The following is a 24,827-nucleotide window of genomic DNA, read 5'->3' on the forward strand; positions in this document are numbered from 1 at the left end:
ACGTAATAAATTACAAAATTACGGTGTTAAGTAGTTAAATTACGGTATTAAATAGTTCCCACTGAGCCTTTGCTGAACTGCTTTGGTTTGAACTTTGATAAAAAATAGTATTGTCTACTTTGTCTACACAATAAAACTAAATCGTTTGACTGTAAATATTTTCTCTGACTACTAAAAATGTACGAATACGTAATATTAATGTTGATCTGCTGAAATATAAATCAACTTTAACACTTTAATAAGTGGAATGGAATTGCAAGGAAATAATATGAAATCTATGAAAATCTGAAAACTAAATCTGAAAATTAATTCAAAAGTAAAAAACTGGATATAAAACCACATCAACGTTAAAAAACTGTAAATCTCAAAAGTATTACAAACTTTGCGTACAAATCAAAATAAATTCTGAACTCAAATGCATTGCGTTAAAGTTGTTAAAAATTCATTAACGTAATAGAGTATTAGGTAATTAGGTATTCAATCTTACTACTTACTTCATAATAATATTCATTCAGTAATCATATTAAATAATATGAAATATAAAATATTACCATGCATGGTTTTGCTTCACAGTTCCAACATGCTTTTAAGGAATAATAACGATACTGTCTAATAACTTAATAAGTAATCCCATAGATAAATATGGTATATTTTATATGTTATGTTTAAATTGTTTATGATACAGGTGGCTCAGATCTACAGTTGATATATGACACGTGTCTAGGAAGCTCCCCCGCTTTACAAGATGCAACTGAGGAACTTGCTTTGCAAGAGGTGCAGATTAGAGCTTCCTGACATTTAGTGTGAACTCAGAGCCACCCGACAGAGTTATTAGTAATTCTTCATGGAGTTAGCGTATATCTCAGCTATAGGCTCAGCAGTAGCATCAATAGGAGATATACACAACACTCTCTTTTGGGGGAGAGCACCCGCTACAAGACCGGGAATGTCATCGTCAGAGTATCCTAGAGCTCCTAGACCATCAGGGACATCTAGATCATGCAGGTATTCTCGGAGCACATCCGGCAATGCTTTACCTGCAAATAAGGGTACTGCAGATCACGGAAGTGGTTCGATTAGGACAGCATAATGAACCAAGCTGCCGTGGGCAGCCAGCATTTGACATAAACTGCTAAATTCTTGGCATAGTTTGAAAAATACAAGATCGCTATTTCAAGCATATCTCCCAATTTATCAGGATCACCAAAAGAAACCCCCCACTAAATCTCAAAGAGTAAATGGTAATCAGCCTGCATGTGACTAGGATAAAAACATAAAAGGTAAACTAGTAACCAGACTAACCCGCATCCTCCTTCCTGACAGGCTTCCCACCGAGCAGTTCAGCAATCTCGGCATGTCTGTCTGGAGACGAGTCTGCCGTGGCTGCAAATACTGCCGGGGCTGTAATACACACTGACAGACCGTGTGGGATCAACTTCTCCTGGGGCAGTCAACTGTCAGCTTTGTTAAGGGGTTTTTAAAATATAGAGTTAAGCAGTAAAATGAACAATTTGATTTGTTGATACGAGTTTCTGTAGAAGGAGGCATGTACCAGTGGTGAACAAGTTGATATAATTAGATAAAGTTGATCAGATCATTACCGAAGGATAGTTATCAGCCCTATAGTTCCTGTTTAGTCCACTGATAGAGTAAGACAGCCCATGACAGAGATGCACTCCAGCATTCCCAAACCCTACCCCTGCCATAGCGCTAGCAAGGTGCATGTTTTGTCTAGCTTCGTAGTCCTCGGGATCCTTTACCGCTCTTTTAAAGTACTTAGCAGTGATGAAGCAGGCGTGTCGCGACCAAACGTCGCTTAGTGGGTTACTGCCCTAAAATATAATATGGGGTAAGGTTATGTAGGATTTATATGTAGGATTATGTAGGATTATTTAGGATTATGTAGGATTATGTAGGATTATGTAAAACAACATTTATGTAGAATTATGTTGGATTATGTCGATTAAAAACGACAACCAAGTATTTGTAAAAATATACAACGGTTGTCCGTTATTTAAATGCAGCATCTAAATTGAACAATTTTAAAGATGATATTAATTGTTTAAAGATACTGATGCAATGCACAATGCACATACATGATACAGTATACACATGTCACATCTGTACTGCTACAGTATTTACCTGGTAAGCAGGTCTAAATTTAGGATTGGTAGGAGCGGGTCCGGGCCGGTCAGTGTAGGGTAGAGCAGTGTAACTCTCTATAGCGTGACACAACACATCAAACCCACTGTACGCTGTAACGCGCTCCGGCATGGTTAGGATGTTCTCTGGGTCGACTATTCCCAGTGTCGGTCTTATTGCTCTGTTTGCTATTCCTGGGGTAGTTATTAGATGTTAATTAGTAACACACCTTATATGGGCATCACGTGTCTCTACATCTCCTTATATGGGCATCACGTGTCTCTACATCTCCTTATATGGGCATCACGTGGAATCATCAGTCCTGACCTTCTACAAAGAACGTTATGAAATAAAAAGTGAAAATAAGAAAATAAAACGACCACTAACCAGTCTTGGCTTTGAGAGGTTCGTAATCAAACACAGAAACCCCCGTAGTCTCGCTACCAGTACCCGCAGTAGTAGGTACTGCTATCAGCGGTGACAAAGTCCTGATAGGTTGATAATAAGTCTTGAGTCTGGAACACTAGCTTAGTAAGAGAATATTGATAGCAGCTGAAGGGGCTAGTTTGAAAATTCGGCTTAAAATACCTACAAATAGCACAGGAATAAGTTTGTGTAAATATCTCCAGTTATAATTACTTCAATAGTGTTTTCAAGATTTACTTGAGGTACATAATATGAAAGCTTGTGAATTGCTATATATCTGGTTTATATATTTATGATAGTTTATATGATATATATATAATACTAATTGTGTAATATTTCAGTATGTACCCCAAGGCCCAAACATGTTGTCTGTGGGGTTTGATAATTGCTTAGTACTAACTGGTGTTTCATTGCTTTGTGATACCTATAAAGTTAACAAGCTTACCTTGTGACAGGGAGGCCACGTCCAACAGGAGCATTAACAAAGTCTAGGAAGTCAGCCTCAGGGTAAGCATTGTAAAGGTTTGCTGCTTTGGCTGTGTCGATCACACTACCTCCTCCAACCGCTGCAGGGGGGGGGGGATTTAGATAATTGCAATTTATCATACACTGTAATTGTTATGTGAATGATATAGGTTTGATCATCCATCTGCCTAGAATACACGAAAGTGAAATGTAAAACTAATTAGAGATTTAAAATTAGGTATCAAGATAGATTAGATTATGCAAACTGACATAACCGATACCTACTGGAAAGTTCCAGCACAGTAATAATGGTTAAAATGTGATAATGGATGAAATGCACTTACCAAGAAACGCATCAGGGTTAAGTCTTCGAGCAAATTCGATGCATTCTTTGAAACTGGAATCAGTAGGTTCAACACGGACATTGTCAAACAATTCAAATTGCACTCCAGCTCTTTCAAGGGCTTCCACTGCTTTAATTACTGGCGGCAAAACAGCCTGAAATATTTTCAAGTTACAATATTCTAACAATTTCAGTATTCCATGTATTCAACTATTTCACAAAACGATTGACCCATTAACATTTCTCCCCAAGCTGAAGTTTTAAACTTATGTAAATTCACATTTTACAGTAATTATTAGTTCGATATAACTTCTAATAACTACAGATTATCTTAAATGGCTTGTCAGTCAAGAGCAGCAAGTTTCTTTGTCATTCATAAATAGGTCTGTCTACTAGAGGTAAAGTAGTCACTAGTCAGCCCTTCTTTGATACGACTTACGAGGTTTTTATCAGTGATCACAGCTACTTTCTTAGCTCCCATATTTTCAAAATCCATACCAACTTCTTCAGTAACTCCTGGTCCATATCGAATCGAACTGCAATTTTTAAATTTAAAGCTTTTGTTTTTTTTAATAATACTATAATGGTGGATACTTTAGCAAGAGCATTCAGTGATGAAATGCAAATCTATATCTTTAGAGTTAAAATTATTATATATAATGCAAACAGTATATCAAAATTATCATTAAATTGAACTAACAGCTCGAATTTGTGACTTGATATTTCAAAACATTTCAGTATTATTGCAGGTAATACACATATTATACACATATTATACACATATCTTGTATTACCTGCAAGCCATTTCTAAGGCGTACTCCTTCCTAACGTGACTGTTTGACAGTCCATATGTCTGACTGTGCATTGGGCAGCAGTCATTAGTTCGCCTTATAAGACGCAGCAAATGCTTTGCTTTTGACATCTTTCTGGAACTAATAATGAGTGATGTAAAAATAGATTTATGATTTTTTAAATAGAAAATAATGTAATCCATTTCGGTTTCTAAACTTTTAAACTGTAAGAAGAGTTTTACGATTTTTCAAATAAAACATATATTATAATTAATTTGGATTCTAAAACATCAGAACCATAACTATAAAAACGTTATTTTCGATGAAAAAAGAATAAGTAAACCTATGGAACTGAGATCCTTAAATATTTATAATTATTTCCGGGAATTATATCCCGGAAAAGTCGTGAAAACTGAGCACTGTTAATTGACCTAGAGTGTTGCAAAGTATTATCAACACAGACTACCAGTCGCCTTGATGAGAGTGCTGGAAGTTAATCAAAACAATAACAGTTGCGCACTATATAATACACACTATATTGTACGATGCGCACATATCACATTACACATTCTTTCATTCAAAGCCTGAAAATAATTATAGCAAATAATACCTTGGCTTAGTAGTGCTGTGCCGGGCTCGCCCGTAGCACTCAACAGCCAAGGTATTATTGTATTATAATCTACCTCAGCTCATCTTGCAAACTATTATGATCAAATATTTAGAAGAGAGAGCTTGGAAATGCTTTAAAGCAGGAAGGGAAAGCCTTTTGGAAAAAATAAAAATCGTTGGTAACTTCTGCAACCAAGCTCTTAACAAAAGTGAAAGTATTCAAGCAATATACACATAATATACACATAATATCACAATGACCCTATGTAAAATGAAACCTTCAAAAATTCAATATATTCCTCAACTAAAATATTGGTAGAAACATTTGAAATTCACCCTTGGCCTTGTGGTTCCAAGTTCAAATCTAGACTCTAGCTTTTAACAAATGCTTTGGATGAACGAATGAGGTTCTAAGAAATCATTCCTGTTCAAAAATTAGGTAACCTTAAGAAACAGAAACTACAGTTATATACAGCTATATTATATTAATTAATTAATTAAATTAAAATTGAAATTTAAAAACACCACTATTAAGCGTACACTTTTACTCAGCAGTGTCACTACAACTAGTTTACAAATACTTTTAAAACTATATATCAAAAGCAAAATAAAGTTCTATGTATAAATTCGTTCATAAAACTTCCAAAAAGCTAATATAATTTAGATAAGTCAAAGAGAGGGTTAAAATTATTAATAAAACATTTTTGCTACCTCAGTGTCAGATAAAGTAAACAAATAAGTCTTCAGTGCGGACTTAATAATAATAATAATAAATTAATGTTATTTTGATACAGCACCAAAAGGTTAAATAATTTAAATTTAACCCTTATGCTCAGCTGTAAATGATACCTAAATGACAGTAGAGATCGTGCATCCCGCCTTGGACTGGAATTAAAAACGGAAGTTTATAGCTGCAAGTTAAATCCTGACTAAATAAGGCAGAAACACCTTTAACAAGAAGATATCCAAGAAAGGTTAGCAGGTTTTCTAACAAAACATATGAAAAATAGATGATGACCACAAGAAATCTATGTATGAGACTCCAAATATATATAACTCCAAATATACAAACAATCTGAATACTTCAATATACAATACAAAATTATTAAAAAAGCTTACTGCAGAACAGTAACTGATGTTACAGAAAATCCAATACAGTCATGTCAAAATATCTGGGCAACATACAAGTCTAGAGACGGTGAAATAAACAGAGTGGTAGAAGATGCTAAAATACTTGAGACAAAATACAAAGAATAAGGCAGCTTTCTCCTGGGTGCCAACCCAAAAAATGTTGGTGTCCCGGGATAGAGCCTCCTTTTCTGACCTACACTACAATTTTGTTGGCAGACACAGTGAAACACGGAAAAGAATAATATCTCGAATGTTGCCCGAAAATCCTGAAAAATTAGTAGCCTAAAATAATTTAATTTAAAGCGTAAAATTGACCTGCTATAGGATGAAGATTTTAAAAATCTTCTGATAATGTATTATTTACTCAGTACATATCAAAAGACTTTCTAAACAGATGAGCTTTTAGTTTTCCCTTAAAGTCATTGATGTTTACACATTTCCTGATTTCTTGAGGAAGGTTGTTCCATAATCTTGGAGCAGATGAAGAGAAGGCTCTTGGTGGACTGTTTATAGGGCAATGAAGAGACACATCTCTGCCACCACTGGGATTGTACTTGACAAGGTTTGACAGGTATGAAGGTGCTAGTCCATGGAGCAGTTTGAAAGATAGCAGGAGTATTTTAAATTCAATACGTTCTTGTACCTTGAGCCAATGAAGTTCTTTTATGTAGGGCTCGACTTCTTCTCTCCTCTTTAGACCTTTAACTAAGCGACATGCTCTGTTTTGCAGAGATTGTAGCTGTTTCAAAACAGAATGATTAGTACCATAGTAAAGTGCATTGCAGTAGTCAAGGGAACTAATAACAAGAGATTGTACGATGATTTGCATTTGATCTTCAGAGAGGAATGGTTTCATCTTTGCAATATTCCGCATCTTGTGGCAGTTTGCAGCTTTAAGCTTCTTTATCTGAGGATTTAGAGTCAGAGAGGAATCCAATGTAAAGCCAAGGTTTTTGGTAACGTTAACAAGTCTTATACAGACAGAAGATTTTAGGAAGACACCACCAATTTCTAATTCTGACAATAAACGTTTTGAACCAAAAACTATAATTTCAGTTTTAGTTGGATTCAGAAGAAGGAAGTGATTCGTCATCCAGGTCTCGATTTCTCTAAAACAGGAGGGCAGGTCTTCGCTGAGGACTTGATATTCTGTAGCGGATGAAAATGACTTGTAGATCTGGTGATCATCAGCATAGCCATGGATCAGAAATTGCTTTGATTTTACAGAAGAGTAAATTGAGCGGATGTAGATATTGAACAACACAGGGCCAAGGACAGAGCCCTGTGGGACACCAAACTTTATTACAATTTCTTCAGATTCTAGGTCACCTATCTTGACTTTTTGACAACGACCACGGATGAAGCTGGTGAACCATTTCAAGGCTGTTCCCGCAATCCCAATCTCACACTTCAATATATTGATCAGTTTGATATGGTCAACTGTGTCGAATGCAGCACTCAGGTCTAAAAGCATTACAACTGTTGCTGTGTTTTCATTAGTGGCTATGAGGAGGTCATTGACTATGGTAATGAGGAGTGTTTCTGTGCTGTGATGCTTTTTGTAACCAGACTGGTGGTCGATGTTGAGATTATTCTTGGCTAGATGTTCATTGAGGCATTTTAATACAAAGCGCTCAATGAGTTTACCGATGAATGTAAGATTAGAGATGGGTCTATAATTCTTTAAGTTCTCAGTGTCTAGGGAATCTCCTTTGATTAGGGGAGTGAGATGTGCTAGTTTGATTCCCTCCATACTTCCAGTTGAAAGAGAAACGTTGATAATATCACAAAGGGTAGGGAGGATTAGCTCAAGGTGCTCTGACAAGAGTTCTTTAGGTAGTGGATCAATCGATGAGGTTTTGATGCCAGATTCTTTGATCAATTCTCTTACTTCAAAAATAGTAGCTTTTCTAAATTCAGATAATGCCTGGCCATTGAAGTTTGGAGAACTATTAGTCACAGTAGTGTTGGGAAATGATGTTCGGATTTTCTCAATTTTTTCAGTAAAATACTGGTTAAAGGCATTTACAGTTTCCTGAAGATTTTCTGAAGATGGTAAAGTGAGGTTCTTTTCTTTATCCAGGAAAGTGTCTACAAATTTGTAAAGGCTCTTTTGTGAGTGTTTGTATTTTTGGAAAGTATTAGAGAAAAACAGTTTTTTCTTTTTGAGAGTCAGCTCTGAACAGTGCTCTCGCAAATGAACAAAGATATCATGATCAATGTCAAGACTTGACTTTTTCCAGGCTTTCTCAGCCTTTCTTCTGTCGGCTCTTGCAACTTAAACGCCTCAACAGAATAACATTGTTTAACTGAGTCTGGTAGTGCATTAAAAACTCGTGGACCAACCACACTAAAACTACGATCACCAAAACCCTTGGTTGAACGATAAGGGACTATGAGCCTAACAGTGTGTCCATGGTGAGCATACTTAAACATATCTTGAAGGTACAGTGGCGCTATTCCATTAATAGCCTTAAAAGATAGGAGACATATTTTAAAAATCACTCTTTTAGGTATATTAAGCCAGTGCAATTTATCAAGATCGTCGCCTAGGTGATCAAATTTATATTTTCCAGTTACTGCTTTTGCACAGGCATTTTGAATAAGCTGTAGTTGATGTATGAGGTACTTGGAGATGCCGTAAAACATGGCGTTACAGTAGTCCAAACAAGAAACAACGAGGCTATTAACAATTGTCTTAAGCTGTTTTGAAGCTCTGACGTTTATTGTCTCCAAAATGCTCAACAGGAGGACACTCAATCGTACTAAAATAATTCTTGGTCCTCTGTTGAGACTCAACCAAAGACATTTTCCCTACAACAATCCACATGCTGGCTCAACCACAAATCCTAGAAGAAGTCAGAGCTAAAAACTTTTAAACTGTGATGTCGTCTACAGACATTCGAAAAACAAAGAACTACTGATGAAAGCCTTGCTGGCCTTAAGCCTACGGGATCCCTCAAAAAATCCACGATGGCGCAAGAGGATATACAGATTACAGAGGATGAACTAACCGAAATATTTTCAATCTTGGCAAATTCAATCCATACCTTTGCCCCAAATCTATAGTATCATCTTAATAATGATAAAAATCCGTTTGTGGGTGGGTAGGTGCGTTCGTGTGTAATATACAAATGACTTGAGTGTTGAGGTATTGCAAGTTCTAAAGTTAATTTTAACATACAAAATGATGCGAAGCAGTTGATTGTAATCTAAACGTTTAAAGATATTAAAAGCAAACGATAATATAACCGGTTGTCCATGAAGCGCTCGATTTTCACAGTACGGACAAAAACGAACTAAGTGCGGCGCGAAATTTAAGAGTATTAGACAAAAAATAATTTTTATAACATATAAACATCATATTATTATCAATAATAAGGTATTATTATCAATAACAAGGTAGTTTGACATTGTTAGATTTAAACATTGTTTTATGATAAAGGTCGAATCTACGTTTTATTCGAAATAATACAAATGATGGGAAATTTAAAAAATACAATGAGCAATGAATCCTTTTTGTACTTTTTAGATCTATTAACCTAAAACCGGCCGGTTTAAGGTTTGAGTTTGTGTTCTAAAAGTGGTATATCGGGTGCTAGTTGGCTCCTTTTGCCAACTGCTTTTGGTTTAAGCGCTGACTCATTGTCATACGTTATATGACCCGCCGCGCACGAAATGCGCGGCTCCCCCGGCCCTGTATCGTCCCCCTGTATCGTCACCATAGTGAAACGACCGTGGGGGTCGCAACGTGATACAACTGACTCACATTCCCACCGCGAGCTGATTACTCGTGAGGTCGAAATGAGCGCTGGGTGCGATATTTCTGAAATTTTGCCTGTTGGTTCGGTGGACGATTTTAGCCACAGCGCCTTAAAATTAGCAAGATCGCAGGTAATCACACAAAGTTACAGCTAATTTAGTGATGTAAACACTCGTCGCAATATACTGGAATCGAATCGAGCGCTTTGCTATGGTTACTGCGCGTTGACATGGTAACTAACTGCGTGAAATCATTCAATGCCCAAATATAGTAATGAGCAGACCGCTCGCGCGCGTAGCATGTAGCATTATTTGTATTACAATTCTATCATATCGTCATATTATTATTAGATGCACGAGTTAAACTGCATTTTACATTTAATTTCAGTATGACATGCTGATCGCCGCCCGGCAGTTGAAAATTTGTTTCATACACATATTATTGATTGTGTCATATCTGAGTTCTTGGCTGTATTTGGAAACCTCAGTCATAAACGTGCAGTTGTGGGTTTTTACCGGCCTAAATAAAAAGTCAAGTTTACAGGACATTTCTGGGGAACCTTATTTTATGTGTTACCTAACAAGATCAAAGATGCAAAGGTGAAGAAAAGGAAGCGTGCATTTGAGAGCGTATCATCTTGTACATTATATTACCCCGATCTGAAGTTTGATGACTAGAAAACAATGAATATGTTTATTAATATTATTATCGAACTTCATATTATAGGGGGGGGGGTGGGGGGCCAACGCCCCAAAAGGCCCCGATTTCTAGGGCCCTTTTTGGATTTTCGATGCGTCTAGGGCCTTTTGGGGCCCTAGAATTAACTTCAATTTCATCAAGTTTGATATATGCTAAGTGCTTTAATGATATCATCTGACTACTTGCACAGTACTTTTATGTTTATTTGAGTGTATTTACACGGAGATTGTGCAGGTGACCGGGAATCCCGGTACCGGGATTGGCAATTTTGAGCTATCCCGGTCAACCGGGTCAAGTCACATTTTTCATCCCGGTCGCGGTCCCGGTCAAATGTTGACATACATTGCATGCCAATATCTCTGATATTTGGGATACGTAACATGTATCAAGTCAAATGCTGATCCCGGTCCCGGTTTATTCAGGATTCTTGGTCCCGGTCAATCACTCAAATTTGCCGGGATTTTGACCGGGATCTTTTACATAATTTCATTCACTGTGATTTTAAGTTTTTACTTTCATTCATTGTGAATTTAATCTTTAAACAACCTCTGAGCCAAATAAAACAATGTTTAAAATTGCTAAACTGAAACAAGTTTAGGTAACTAATATCGTTACATAACTCATAAGTGCAAACTAACATCAAGTTTTCAACTCGGGCTACGCCCAATTGTCAATTGGAATTGGAGAATGAAACTGTTGAATAATTTGAGGGATCATTGATTGAGGAATGAGGGTGAACTTGAGTAATCAGTAAATGAACATTATTGGTGTAGTACAATAGGACCATGCCCCATATTGACGTTTTTTTTTTAGTTTTTTCTAATTTAATATTATAGTTATTACTTATTTAAATTGTTCAATTATAATGTAAATGAAAGTTGCAACTTTCAATATGAGAATACCAGTTTTGGTCCCGGTCATCCCGGTCAAATTGTATTGTTGGTCCCGGTCCCGGTAAGATAGAAATCCCGGAAATTATTGGTCCCGGTCCCGGTCACGGTAAATTGATAATCCCAGTCCCGGTCCCGGTCAAGTCACATTTTGTATCCCGGTCAGGCCTAAAATCATGTCCCGGTCACCTCCTGAGATTGTGGTCCATAAACACTATCAATTAGTGGTCAGGGTCAAAGGCCCCAAAAGGCCCCGATTTCTAGGGCCCTTTTCGGATTTTCGATGTGTCTAGGGCCTTTTAGGGCGTTGGCCCCCCCCCCCCCCCCCCCCCCCCCCCCTATTATATTTTTTATCTTAAGTAAGGATCTGATAACTCTACAACAGGGATCGGTTTAACTTTAAATGGAAACAATTTAAATACTGAAACATAAACTAGTGTTAACATATCTATAATACGTTAACTTAAAACTTAATTACATCAACTTGCAAGATTTAAAAAATTTTCCCTATAAATCTACGCAATATCAAATATGGCACAGTTCAGTCAAATGAAAAAATCTGTTTGTTGATGGCACTGAAGAATATTTTGAAAAAAGCTACAACGAAAGTTAATATACAGTTAAAGGAACACTATACCAATTTCAGAATGTAAATTTTCGTGTTTAAATATCATACTGTATAAGTAAGGGATAAAGCTTCGTATTATTAATCGAAAGTTGGTGTAATATCACACGTTTTAGATATTAAACAGAAGAAAGTTTATTGTCCTAGATCACGAGCTACTCATTTCTCACAATCAGTTTGGTCGGGGTTCTGTTCTTCGATTCTTGCTGCCTTTGTCTTTCGCACGTACGTAGAAGTACCCTGAGGATTAATCGCAATAATCGACCATGAATTATTAAAGTTTTATAGTTCTACAATTGGAACCTGCGACTTGTTTTGCAGTGAATCACAATCCAGATGAAATGTGTAATTTAAAAAAGTATAGGTACACACCTGTCGGTAGTTCCTCGTACATCACGCGTGACGTCCGGCTAGAAGGAATTTCTCTCAGGTTTCTCCCAGGTCTGCTGTCTAGGAAGAGAGAGTGAGAGATGAGAGATGTTTGACTTGATGAGAGCTTTATGACTCCACTTCAGTTAGCATATGGCAGAGGTGCCATAAGCTAACTCGTCGTAAATTGCGAGCTCTGGCAGGTATCCTCGGGTGATTGTCAGATCAGATGGTGGTCCAAGAGAGACTGCTGGGGCGCCTGACAGAAAACCAGCCCCGGAACGGTGTCAAGTTTGTGACTGAAGATTCTGATCAAGCTCAGGGTTGAGTCTACAGTGTCGCCACTTGCCGATGCCAGTTGAAACAGCGTGTGGTTCGGGTGCCGGTTAAACGCACGTAAAAGGGAGGGAATATCCGTATTTCGCCGCTAGGAGGTGTTCCGCAGATTGCGTGATGGCCGTGAAGATGCCTACTTCTAAACCTATCGATAGGTTCAATAGGTAGGTGCTAGTGATGCAGTCCTTGGCCCGGTAGCTAAGGCTTTCCCGTTTCTCGCTCATTTGTGCTCCTATGGGCTTCTGACCTCTGCGGGGGTCAAGTGCAGGATGAGGGACACTGCCGACCAGGAGAAGGTTATTTTTGGTGTTGGGCCTCCGCAGTTTAACTGTATCTTTACCCTTGGAAATCTCTCTGAAAGATTGTGGGTTTGACTGATAATAGATTTGAGTTCCTAGCTCAAAGCATCATCACATAATAGCGACAATAGTGAAAGAGGGCGACTAGCGTGCAACACACAGGGTAACAAGGTTTTGCGCCAAAATGCGCGCGCAAAAAGATATTTAAATTTGTCTAGAATGCCTAATGCGTTCAGTAGATGAATCCATAAATTTGGAACATGGGCACATCGTAGTATTGGCCGTATTTGAGTGCTGGGAAGGCTCAGTTCGGTTTTCTAAAATGGATATAGCCGTAAGCTAGGCCTAGGAGCCATCAAAAGTCGTATAAAATTACCCATGGAATGACCAGAAATGAACGAAAATGAACATTCTTCTCAAAGTGCTCAGAATGGTTTAAAATGGGTCGGAAAGTGTTTACATTGGTCCTAGGACCACTCAAACCAAGTTTGGGAATCGCTGCATGTCTAGAACCGATGTTACCTATATTGTTCCAAAATGTTCCAATTTTGGGACAATAATCCTCCTGAGAATCCAGATTTTTGGAACATGGGCACATCGAAGTATTGGCTGTATTTAAGTGCTGGGAAGCCTCAATTCGGTTTCTAAGATGGATATAGGTAAAGACTAGGCCTAAGAGCCATCAAAACTAAAATAACATTACCCAGGTTCATGGAATGAACGAAAATGAACAAAAATGAATATTGTCCTAAAAATGCTCAGAACGGTTTAAAATTGGTCGGAAAGTGTTTATATTGGTCCTAGGACCACCCAAAGCAAGTTTGGGAATCACTGCATGTCTAGAACCGATGTTACCAATGTTCCAAAATGTTCCAATTTTGGGACAATAATCCTCCTGAGAATCCAGATTTTTGGAACATGGGCACATCGAAGTATTGGCTGTATTTAAGTGCTGGGAAGCCTCAATTCGGTTTTCTAAGATGGATATAGGTAAAAACTAGGCCTAAGAGCCATCAAAACTCAAATAACATTACCCAGGTTCATGGAATGAACGAAAATGAACAAAAATGAATATTGTCCTAAAAATGCTCAGAACGGTTTAAAATTGGTCGGAAAGTGTTTATATTGGTCCTGGGACCACTCAAACCAAGTTTGGGAATCACTGCATGTCTAGAACCGATGTTATCTATGTTCCAAAATGTTCCAATTTTGGGACAATAATCCTCCTGAGAATCCAGATTTTTGGAACATGGGCACATCGAAGTATTGGCTGTATTTAAGTGTTGGGAAGCCTCAATTCGGTTTTCTAAGATGGATATAGGTAAAAACTAGGCCTAAGAGCCATCAAAACTCAAATAACATTACCCAGGTTCATGGAATGAACGAAAATGAACAAAAATGAATATTGTCCTAAAAATGCTCAGAACGGTTTAAAATTGGTCGGAAAGTGTTTATATTGGTCCTGGGACCACTCAAACCAAGTATGGGAATCACTGCATGTCTAGAACCGATGTTACTTATGTTCCAAAATGTTCCAATTTTGGGACAATAATCCTCCTGAGAATCCAGATTTTTGGAACATGGGCACATCGAAGTATTGGCTGTATTTAAGTGCTGGGAAGCCTCAATTCGGTTTTCTAAGATGGATATAGGTGAAAACTAGGTCTAAGAGCCATCAAAACTCAAATAACATTACCCAGGTTCAAGTAATGAACGAAAATGAACAAAAATGAATATTGTCCTAAAAATGCTCAGAACGGTTTAAAATTGGTCGGAAAGTGTTTATATTGGTCCTATGACCACTCAAACCAAGTTTGGGAATCACTGCATGTCTAGAACCGATGTGACCTATGTTCCAAAATGTTCCAATTTTGGGACAATAATCCTCCTGAGAATCCAGATTTTTGGAACATGGGCACATCGAAGTATTGGCTGTATTTAAGTGCTGGGAAGCCTCAATTCGGTTTTCTAAGATGGATATAGGTAAAGACTAGGCCTAAGAGCCATCAAAACTAAAATAACATTACCCAGGTTCATGGAATGAACGAAAATGAACAAAAATGAATATTGTCCTAAAAATGCTCAGAACGGTTTAAAATTGGTCGGAAAGTGTTTATATTGGTCCTATGACCACTCAAACCAAGTTTGGGAATCACTGCATGTCTAGAACCGATGTTATCTATGTTCCAAAATGTTCCAATTTTGGGACAATAATCCTCCTGAGAATCCAGATTTTTGGAACATGGGCACATCGAAGTATTGGCTGTATTTAAGTGCTGGGAAGCCTCAATTCGGTTTTCTAAGATGGATGTAGGTAAAGACTAGGCCTAAGAGCCATCAAAACTAAAATAACATTACCCAGGTTCATGGAATGAACGAAAATGAACAAAAATGAATATTGTCCTAAAAATGCTCAGAACGGTTTAAAATTGGTCGGAAAGTGTTTATATTGGCACATCGAAGTATTGGCTGTATTTAAGTGCTGGGAAGCATTTATATCAAAATATTGGAGGATCATTAAAACAAAAATATTTGCCCAATAAAATAATTTCTGTTTAATTGTACATAATTCTGAATGCAACTTTAAGACCCTGTTGGACGAAAATATTGACTCTTTGCCACCATTTTTTAACCATTCTGAGTGCTTTAGGGAAATTTTCATGTTCGTTGTTCATTCCATAAACTTGGGTAATATTATTCGACTTTTGATGGCTCCTCTATAAGGCCTAGTTTTTTATATCCATCTTAGAAAACCGAATTGAGGCTTCCCAGCACTTCGATGTCCCCATGTTCCAAAAATCTGGATGCTCAGGAGGATTATTGTGACAACATTGGTAACATCGGGTCTAGACATGAAGTGATTCCCAAACTTTCCGACCAATTTTAAACCGTTCTGAGAATTTTTAGGACAATATTCATTTTTTGTTCATTTTACTTCGATGTTCCCATGTTCCAAAAATCTGGATTCTCAGGAGGATTATTGTCCCAAAATTGGAACATTTTGGAACATAGGTCACATCGGTTCTAGACATGCAGTGATTCCCAAACTTGGTTTGAGTGGTCATAGGACCAATATAAACACTTTCCGACCAATTTTAAACCGTTCTGAGCATTTTTAGGACAATATTCATTTTTGTTCATTTTCGTTCATTCCATGAACCTGGGTAATGTTATTTTAGTTTTGATGGCTCTTAGGCCTAGTCTTTACCTATATCCATCTTAGAAAACCGAATTGAGGCTTCCCAGCACTTAAATACAGCCAATACTTCGATGTGCCCATGTTCCAAAATTCTGGATTCTCAGGAGGATTATTGTCCCAAAATTGGAACATTTTGGAACATTGGTAACATCGGTTCTAGACATGCAGTGATTCCCAAACTTGCTTTGGGTGGTCCTAGGACCAATATAAACACTTTCCGACCAATTTTAAACCGTTCTGAGCATTTTTAGGACAATATTCATTTTTGTTCATTTTCGTTCATTCCATGAACCTGGGTAATGTTATTTGAGTTTTGATGGCTCTTAGGCCTAGTCTTTACCTACATCCATCTTAGAAAACCGAATTGAGGCTTCCCAGCACTTAAATACAGCCAATACTTCGATGTGCCCATGTTCCAAAATTCTGGATTCTCAGGAGGATTATTGTCCCAAAATTGGAACATTTTGGAACATTGGTAACATCGGTTCTAGACATGCAGTGATTCCCAAACTTGCTTTGGGTGGTCCTAGGACCAATATAAACACTTTCCGACCAATTTTAAACCGTTCTGAGCATTTTTAGGACAATATTCATTTTTGTTCATTTTCGTTCATTCCATGAACCTGGGTAATGTTATTTTAGTTTTGATGGCTCTTAGGCCTAGTCTTTACCTACATCCATCTTAGAAAACCGAATTGAGGCTTCCCAGCACTTAAATACAGCCAATACTTCGATGTGCCCATGTTCCAAAAATCTGGATTCTCAGGAGGATTATTGTCCCAAAATTGGAACATTTTGGAACATTGGTAACATCGGTTCTAGACATGCAGTGATTCCCAAACTTGCTTTGGGTGGTCCTAGGACCAATATAAACACTTTCCGACCAATTTTAAACCGTTCTGAGCATTTTTAGGACAATATTCATTTTTGTTCATTTTCGTTCATTCCATGAACCTGGGTAATGTTATTTTAGTTTTGATGGCTCTTAGGCCTAGTCTTTACCTACATCCATCTTAGAAAACCGAATTGAGGCTTCCCAGCACTTAAATACAGCCAATACTTCGATGTGCCCATGTTCCAAAAATCTGGATTCTCAGGAGGATTATTGTCCCAAAATTGGAACATTTTGGAACATTGGTAACATCGGTTCTAGACATGCAGTGATTCCCAAACTTGCTTTGGGTGGTCCTAGGACCAATATAAACACTTTCCGACCAATTTTAAACCGTTCTGAGCATTTTTAGGACAATATTCATTTTTGTTCATTTTCGTTCATTCCATGAACCTGGGTAATGTTATTTTAGTTTTGATGGCTCTTAGGCCTAGTCTTTACCTATATCCATCATTTACAATTATTTTTGGCACTATTTAGAGCTTATTAGGGCAAATAAATGCATGGGACACTTTTGGGACAATTTTGGGACATGTTCCAAAAATGTTCCAAAAATGTTCCAAAAATCTGGATTCATCAACTCAATGCGTTTGTACTTTATTTGGCGCAACTTTTTCGCGGTGGACGTTCGAGATTCGAAATGACTTGTAAAGATTTTGTAAAAAATTGGAGACATTTTAGAATCCATGGGAATTTTTTTGGAGATTTTCAATGCCGATCGATTCCAATCGGTTTTAGCTCATTTCAGGGGATTCTAGGAAAATGTTCATTTCGTTCATTCCATAAGCCAGGGGAGTATTTTGCACTTCTAAGTGGCTGGAAATGTTAGTACACGTGTACTAAAAAGGGAGGGTATACCATACCAGATAGATCCCAAGTCAGTACAAGCATAAATACGGCTGCAAAAGCGTGTTTCCAAATTTGTCACAAATGTTTCCACGATGTCAACTACTCTGAAACCAAAATGGAAACATTACCCCAGAGTCCTTTCTGAACATGCTAGGCTCACAAACTTCTCAGGGACACTTCTGGTATCAATACCGATTGATTCCAATCGGTTTAGCTCAATTCAGGGGATTCTAGGAAAATGTTCATTTTGATATGAATCCGAGAATTCGGAACAGTATGAAACAACTTTTTATCGATGTTTAGGTCACAAAATCCTCTCCGAACCTCCGCGTGGTGTGGCCTAGTTGGCATTAACGGGTGGTGTGCTCTCTTGTTGAGTACTAAGGTTGGGACTTGCCAACTCAAAGTTCCCATAGGAACCAGGAAGTCAACACTAACAGCTACCAAGCACCAGGAAATGTCTCTTTCAGATATCAGGTTACAAGATAGTACACACACAAATGACGATACGTTAGACACAGATACCTAGCTCTAAGAGCTATTAAATCACCAGATAATTCTCTTTAGAACTATTCCTATTTGCTCATTTTGACTACAAGGACAATGAGTAGTCTTCTACTCACTTCTCTCTCCAGTGCAGTAACTACTTATCAGGTGTTTTCAGTTAAGACAGCTAATGCACAAGGGCTGACACACGCTTGACACAGGCTCGTGATAAGACAAATGAGGGATTTCAACTCTGACTACGTGGACACACTGATGGCGAGAATTCCTGGCAATTCTCCCTCAAGTAACCACTTTCCAGCTAGACAGCTAAGAGCTCATCATGAGGCTCACATTTAACCTAGGATTAGGGGCCGGGTTAGCTTTTCCACACTATTCATTAAGTGTGACTGGACGCTCTACAATCATCTAGTAGCAGCAGAGTTTGACTGACACCCTTACTGGTTCTATTCAGTTTCTACAGCGGAAGTTCTCAACGCTCGAAAACAGTTCATCTCGGACATCCTGCAGAGATCCTTTATTACACGGGGAACCCTCCGTGGACAGCATAGCTCACTAAAGCTTACCTGAACTCTTTAGTTCTGAGACGCAAAGCTAACCGGACCAGGAATAAACAACAATGCAATGCTTCGGGGATGCAAATAGGACATACAACTATTAACGAATGTGTTACTCAAACTTTGAATTCAATTTGTTCGCTCGACGTTACATGGTAACAATACAAGACAGACGATCCTCCTTCAGGTTCATTTAGGAAATCGTAACCGCTATTTGCGTTACACATGGCAAGTATCTGGACTAATGATAACTTAGGATCTCCATCAATCAACACCAGTTTTAACTCCAGGTTCGTTCTGAACATCTCAGAACAACTTTAATGTTCCAGGACATGAAGGAGTATACGGTAAAGAACTAGCGGACGAATTCGCAAGGGACGATCAATCCAACAACATCCCCATAGGACCAGAACCCTTCCTCCCAATTTCGCCATACTCAGTGACAAAGGAACATTCCACTTGAGATGTTCCTCCACAAATATAAATACAGGAACTTTAATTTTTCTGGAACTCACAACAGATGGCTAACATGGCCGCTATCAGGATAGTTAGACAGCCCAATAGTTTACTTTCAGAACGTGGCGAACAACATCAACTTTGAGACGCAAGATTGTGAACACTTTTAAGGAGAAGCAGAAACATCCCAGCACCTCCTCTGCAAGTGCAGCCAGATCATGACGCTCAGAATGAGGATAATTGGTAAACCCCTAACAACAGTAAACTGAACCAAATTTGTGGAACAGTCAAATTTGTGGAACAGTCGACACGACTGGATAGGGAAAACTCTTCTAGGTGACCTCCTTGGATTCTTCACCAGGAACTTTCGCTAAATCCCACACTAGGAAGTCAACCTACGCCCATATCCGCATAGAGACATTTCTCCCAGGCTTTGACCCTGCTCGGAGGTCCCTTGTCTGCCCGCAGAAGTACTACAACGGAAGTGGGGTTGCTCTGAGCCGGGTAGTGACAACTTCAAGACTCCAGGGGTCTTGAAGCCGTCACTGGCATGTGAACTGACATTTCCAGGCTAGTTTTAAAATATTTATCGAATTCATGGAATGAATGAAATGAACAAAAAAATGTACTTTGTCACAGAATGTCAGTCAATCCCAAACTGATTGGGATCGATTGCTATTGATACCAGGAGTGTCCACTGTCCCCGGGAAGTTTGGTGGGTCTAGCATGTTCAGAAAGGGCCCTGGGCAATATTTCCATTTTGGTTTCTGAGCAGTAGTTGGGATTTTGGAAACATTTGACACAAATTTAGAAACATGCTTTTTAGCGGTAATTATGCCTGGACTGGCATGGACTCAATATGGTATGGTAGCATGTTCAGTAACTCAGAATTTTTTTTCTTTGAAATGTAATACTCCACCGAATGGATAGGGTGCGTCAAGAATCATCCAGTTTCACATCGAAAGCACTATTTTCACACATCAAATTATGACATTCATAGTTCAACTTTTTTTAAAACTCAGTAGTGCCAAATGATCCCCTGGTTCATGAAATGAACAAAAATGAACTTTACCCTAAAATCGCCCAAACTGAGTTGAAAGCGATCAGAATCGATTGGTATCGATACCAGGAGTGTCCTTGAAAAGTTTGGTGGCCCTAGCATCCTCAGAAAAGGCTTTGAGGGCAATGTTCCATTTTGGTTTCAGAGTAGTTGGGATTCTGGAACAGAATTGAGACAAATTTGGAACAGGCTTTTTTGGGCAGTAATTATGCCATGGCTGACTTAAAATCGATCTAGAATGGTGGAGGGGTATGTTTTCTAAATTTTTGGGTGTTTTTAAATTGAAGATTTCAAAGCCAGATTTTCGGCTTTAGTTGACTGGGACATGCCCAAATTGTATGTGCTTTGATTGTGATCGGGTTTTCAAAAATAAACGATTTACCTTTCGCATATGATGGACTATTTCCCGAAGAAGGTGGGTATTTTGTCCTTGTAGTTTTCCAGAGAAGGACGTAGTCTTTTCCACATCTCTGTCATCAGAGAAGTCCTCTGGGTTAAACGGTCTCTGGTTGGCCTTAGCGTTAACTTTGCAGACGTGGGCGGTTGCAAAGTTTGGTGTGTCAGTAACCTGAGGGGATGTCATTAATACAAATTTAATATGCACATGTTGAATATATCTGAATGAACTACAACAAAACTTAAAACAGAGTTAACTTGAATAAATCAGATATTACAAAAAATAAAAGTTGGAACCTTTATCCCCTCGTTATCCCCTCGTAAGTGACAGTGATGGGTATTTGGTTGCCAAGCAGTTGTTTGGGTGAGCGTCACTTTTCCATCAGTGATAGGTTTCTCTAAAGTCACTACAGTTTCTGTCAACTCCTTCACTACCCCACACCTCATCAGCACTCGGATCGGTCCAGGGCGTCTTCGGGTGCGAACACGTGCACTCCTGAGATAATTGACTGTCTTATACACAATGGTTTTACCGTTTACAACATTCGCAGTAATAATTTATTACCGAATTTAAATAGAATTTAACCCATACATTTTAAACACATGAACTGCTGTATCAGTAACCATCAAAATAGAAACAAACCTATGAATTTGATGTTTATCTGGTTAAGTGGAAGGTTAACCTCTTTTTGACACAAAATGCCCAGTCGTCTCCTGAGATCTCCGACATGACAGAGGAAGCTACTGTCGAGTTCGATATTACAGCTAACCTAAGATAGTCAATCTGAGTGGGATCAATTAAGCATTACAAATCAGCAGTTATCAAGCAAATGTGATGAAAGAGCCATTATTTAAATGTAAAGCAGATCTAGAGCTAGGAATGTGTTTCGGGCATCAAAGAATAAGTATCTGTGTACTGTTCTTTACCGTACCATTTAAACGATTTAATGCATGGAAGTATCACAGTAATATACTTTTTCAAAAACATAAACACATTTAAAAAAGGCTCGAATGGGTTATCGTAATTTTCATATGATGCATGATTGAAATAATGATTGGAGTAAAACTTTCAAATTCGATCCTGATCTACAAACGTGTAACATGATAGCAAAATCCGCTGTGATTTTCTGTACTAGAACAAGTTTTAGTAGTCTCCAGCACATCACAGCTAAAAGGCAGTAACACTAAATCGATTACATTAAATAACCTCTCAAGATCGTTTAGTTATATTTGTATTTCAATGTGCAACGAAACAGCTACTATAATACTTTACTATCAACTAAATATACGGTGTGAGCATTGAAGCTCTGTGCTGAGAGCAACAAGCAACAACGAAAAGAGATGCGACTGCAATTATTGACTCATATGTGAAAATAGGGATTCCGCAATAAAATTTGATTAAATCTCAAATTTCCTAATTACGATTTCTAACTGCGCGGCGTAGTGCGTACTTTGAAATCCAAATAAAAATTATTTTTGATCAAAATATTGGAAAACAAAATTACAGCATGATGCAAATCTTGTGAAAAAAATGTAATAAACAATATGCTGTTAAAAACTTTCGTGAAATATTTTAAAAAGCATGATTTCCTCCACATTTTGTGAAGTTATCATTTTTTATGACTTTTACAGGTTATAATTTTTGTCAAGAGCTTAGCCATTTGTCAAAATTTTGGTCATGGTATCATGTGACTCTATACAATGAAATTATAATCCGTTGATGTATAATATTTTGGAGTTTATCAGGGGATAAAATTATTTGTAGGTTTATAAACTACCAAGACGCGCGCTGAGTTGGAATAATGTATAACTATCAATACATTGTACATGATACACGATAACGTAAAACTATATAAATCGATAACATATAAGATCAAATAAACCATATGGTACCAAGTTACATTAATTGATGAAATCTTTCCAAAAACAAACAATGTTTTAGAATGAAATAATCCATACACAAATATTCCTAGCTTTAAGTATGACACACATTATTACATGATAACGAATCGATTTAACGCACATATGCAAAATATATTGTATAATAATCGACCTTGTTTTTTAAAGATGAGTCATTTATAGTATCGATAAGAAAATCCCTGTACAAATAGCTTCTACTTCTAATCCGATTATTTATGTTGTATAATGCAATGAAAATACTGCGCGCGCAGCTTGAACTACGACATACGCAAGCGTTCAGTTGCAAATTATAAGGTCTACCGAAGTTTGTAGGGCGCGAAAAATTTTATGTTGACGTGCTCGCGCATTTTGAGTAATCAGCTCGCGGTGGGTTTGGAACTGGCACGGGTATAATTGAAATATCTTACGAAGTCAGCAAGCTATATTATCTCGCAAAACTCGTTTAATATCTTGACAATATTTAAAGTTTATGGTTTTAGGTTTAGGCGCAGCGCACCGCTTATATGTTATATAGCTTCTTCATTTTCTGTTTTCAGCGCTGTGTTGCTACACGCTGTATAGCAGGTGGGTGAAGCGCGGTGCCGCGCCTAAGCAGCAAAATTAGAGTTATTTATTTTAAAATTTATTTTTGTATCTCAAAAATGATGTAAAGTTTTTAATATGACGTAAAATTAAAGCTATTTCCGTACAGCCTAAGTATGCTCGTTAGAAAAACTATGAACATGCTAGTTTTCTTTATTTTTGTTAGTCGGCTGACATTTTGGGTTGTATACTGGATGTAACAAGTTTATTATCAGATGTCTACTTATATTTATTACGATATCATTATATTCATTGTAATGGCAATAAAATTTAAATTTTGTTTTACTTATTTTCAGAATTTTTTGGAGGACTTCGCCGCTTCGACGCGCCGCGCAAACTAACATTTTTGCTTCGCATCGAAGACAAAATCGTTGACAAAATTGCAAATCAACAATTTGGAAGGGTTGACATCGTCAATCAAAAAATTTTTAGAACATAGAAGACGTAAACGTTTTAGCCGCAAAATAATTAGCAAACAACAATATTTAAATGTATTGGATGGCTATTAGAATTAATATATAACTTTAATTTAAAAGTTTATGTGCGCCGCACATACTTTCAGCGGTGCGCCGCGCTTAAGCGTAGTTTGTATTTTAACCGAAGGATAATTTTTGATTTTTGATTTTTAATTGTTAAGGGAAGTTTTTGAATTCTTAAAGGGTTGATTTTATATAGGGTCAATGCTATATTATGTGTATATTGTTCGAAAAATTTTATGCTTAAAAAAATATTTTAACCGATTTATACTTTACTGTGAAAATCGAGCGCTATATAGACAACCGGTTGTGTTAGTTACTAAGTATTTGTAACTTCTAATTGACCTTCCTATGATTCCTATATGATACATTTGATGTGTTCTCTGGTGGTTTATTGATAATCGTAGTGTGGCATTTATCAACAAATCTTCCTATGATTACTATGTGATATAATTTAAGTGATATTTTTCTGAATAGATTTATTTATGAGATTATTTAGTTGTTTTTTGCTGGATATTTTCACTTCACCCTTTAGAACCACTTTGACATGGTTAGTCCCTGACACTTGTGTCAGTTGCTAACCATGTGGGCTGTATACAAGCACTTTATTTCATTTCATATTGTAATCAATTTAATATAGTAATTTAAAATGGAATCTTATCTTCTTCCTCATCATCCTTTATCCTCACTATTTTACGTCCTCATCCTCTACATCCTCGTCCTCATCGTCCACTTCATTCTCATATTTTTTTGTTGTTGGTAGTGTGCACCTAATTGAGGTACAGATCGTCAACAGGGATCGCTTTCTGATATAACGGTCCTCTCTCAGCTATGGGTACAGTTTTTAGCAACTTCAACGACGTCTGAGATTTGCCATAACAAGGCTTTTTGTCCTGGCCGATATTGACTGCCAGGTTCCTTTTTCAATCTGGGCGCAGCGGTCTCCATAATTTCTGTCCTTTTCTCTCTCATGTTTACGATACATTTTAGCTGGGGTCTTGTGGTAATCATTGGATTTTGTGTGTAAAACCCTGATATTGAATTTACT

General features: G+C 37.6%; 1 protein-coding gene and 2 long non-coding RNA genes across 4 annotated transcripts; all 3 read right to left on the reverse strand.

Annotated features, from left to right (window-relative positions):
* Nucleotides 1-144: 144 nt before the first annotated feature.
* On the reverse strand, nucleotides 145-4,309 carry LOC134818015 (hydroxyacid-oxoacid transhydrogenase, mitochondrial-like). The gene is made up of 9 exons (XM_063827423.1): nucleotides 4,171-4,309; nucleotides 3,816-3,912; nucleotides 3,378-3,531; nucleotides 3,014-3,134; nucleotides 2,530-2,630; nucleotides 2,143-2,336; nucleotides 1,602-1,832; nucleotides 1,303-1,441; nucleotides 145-1,037 (listed from the first exon to the last, which is right to left on the reverse strand). Exons 1-9 carry the CDS (start codon nucleotides 4,296-4,298, stop codon nucleotides 832-834), a joined length of 1,371 nt encoding a protein of 456 aa, XP_063683493.1. The 5' UTR covers nucleotides 4,299-4,309; the 3' UTR covers nucleotides 145-831.
* Nucleotides 4,310-11,632: 7,323 nt separating this feature from the next.
* On the reverse strand, nucleotides 11,633-12,412 carry LOC134818609 (uncharacterized). Its single transcript, XR_010160681.1, has 2 exons — nucleotides 12,257-12,412; nucleotides 11,633-12,124 (listed from the first exon to the last, which is right to left on the reverse strand). It is a non-coding gene; the product is annotated as an uncharacterized LOC134818609 (long non-coding RNA).
* A 4-nt stretch (nucleotides 12,413-12,416) lies between these two features.
* LOC134818608 (uncharacterized) lies at nucleotides 12,417-22,320 on the reverse strand. Of its 2 annotated transcripts, none has more exons than XR_010160680.1 (3): nucleotides 21,445-22,320; nucleotides 20,788-21,297; nucleotides 12,417-12,943 (listed from the first exon to the last, which is right to left on the reverse strand). It is a non-coding gene; the product is annotated as an uncharacterized LOC134818608 (long non-coding RNA). The 2 variants fall into 2 exon arrangements; XR_010160679.1 differs by having other exon boundaries at nucleotides 21,485-22,319.
* Nucleotides 22,321-24,827: the final 2,507 nt, after the last annotated feature.

The sequence above is a fragment of the Bolinopsis microptera genome, chromosome 7, assembly GCF_026151205.1.
Source record: "Bolinopsis microptera isolate Bmic1 chromosome 7, MBARI_Bmic_1.0, whole genome shotgun sequence".
Lineage (NCBI taxonomy): Eukaryota > Metazoa > Ctenophora > Tentaculata > Lobata > Bolinopsidae > Bolinopsis > Bolinopsis microptera.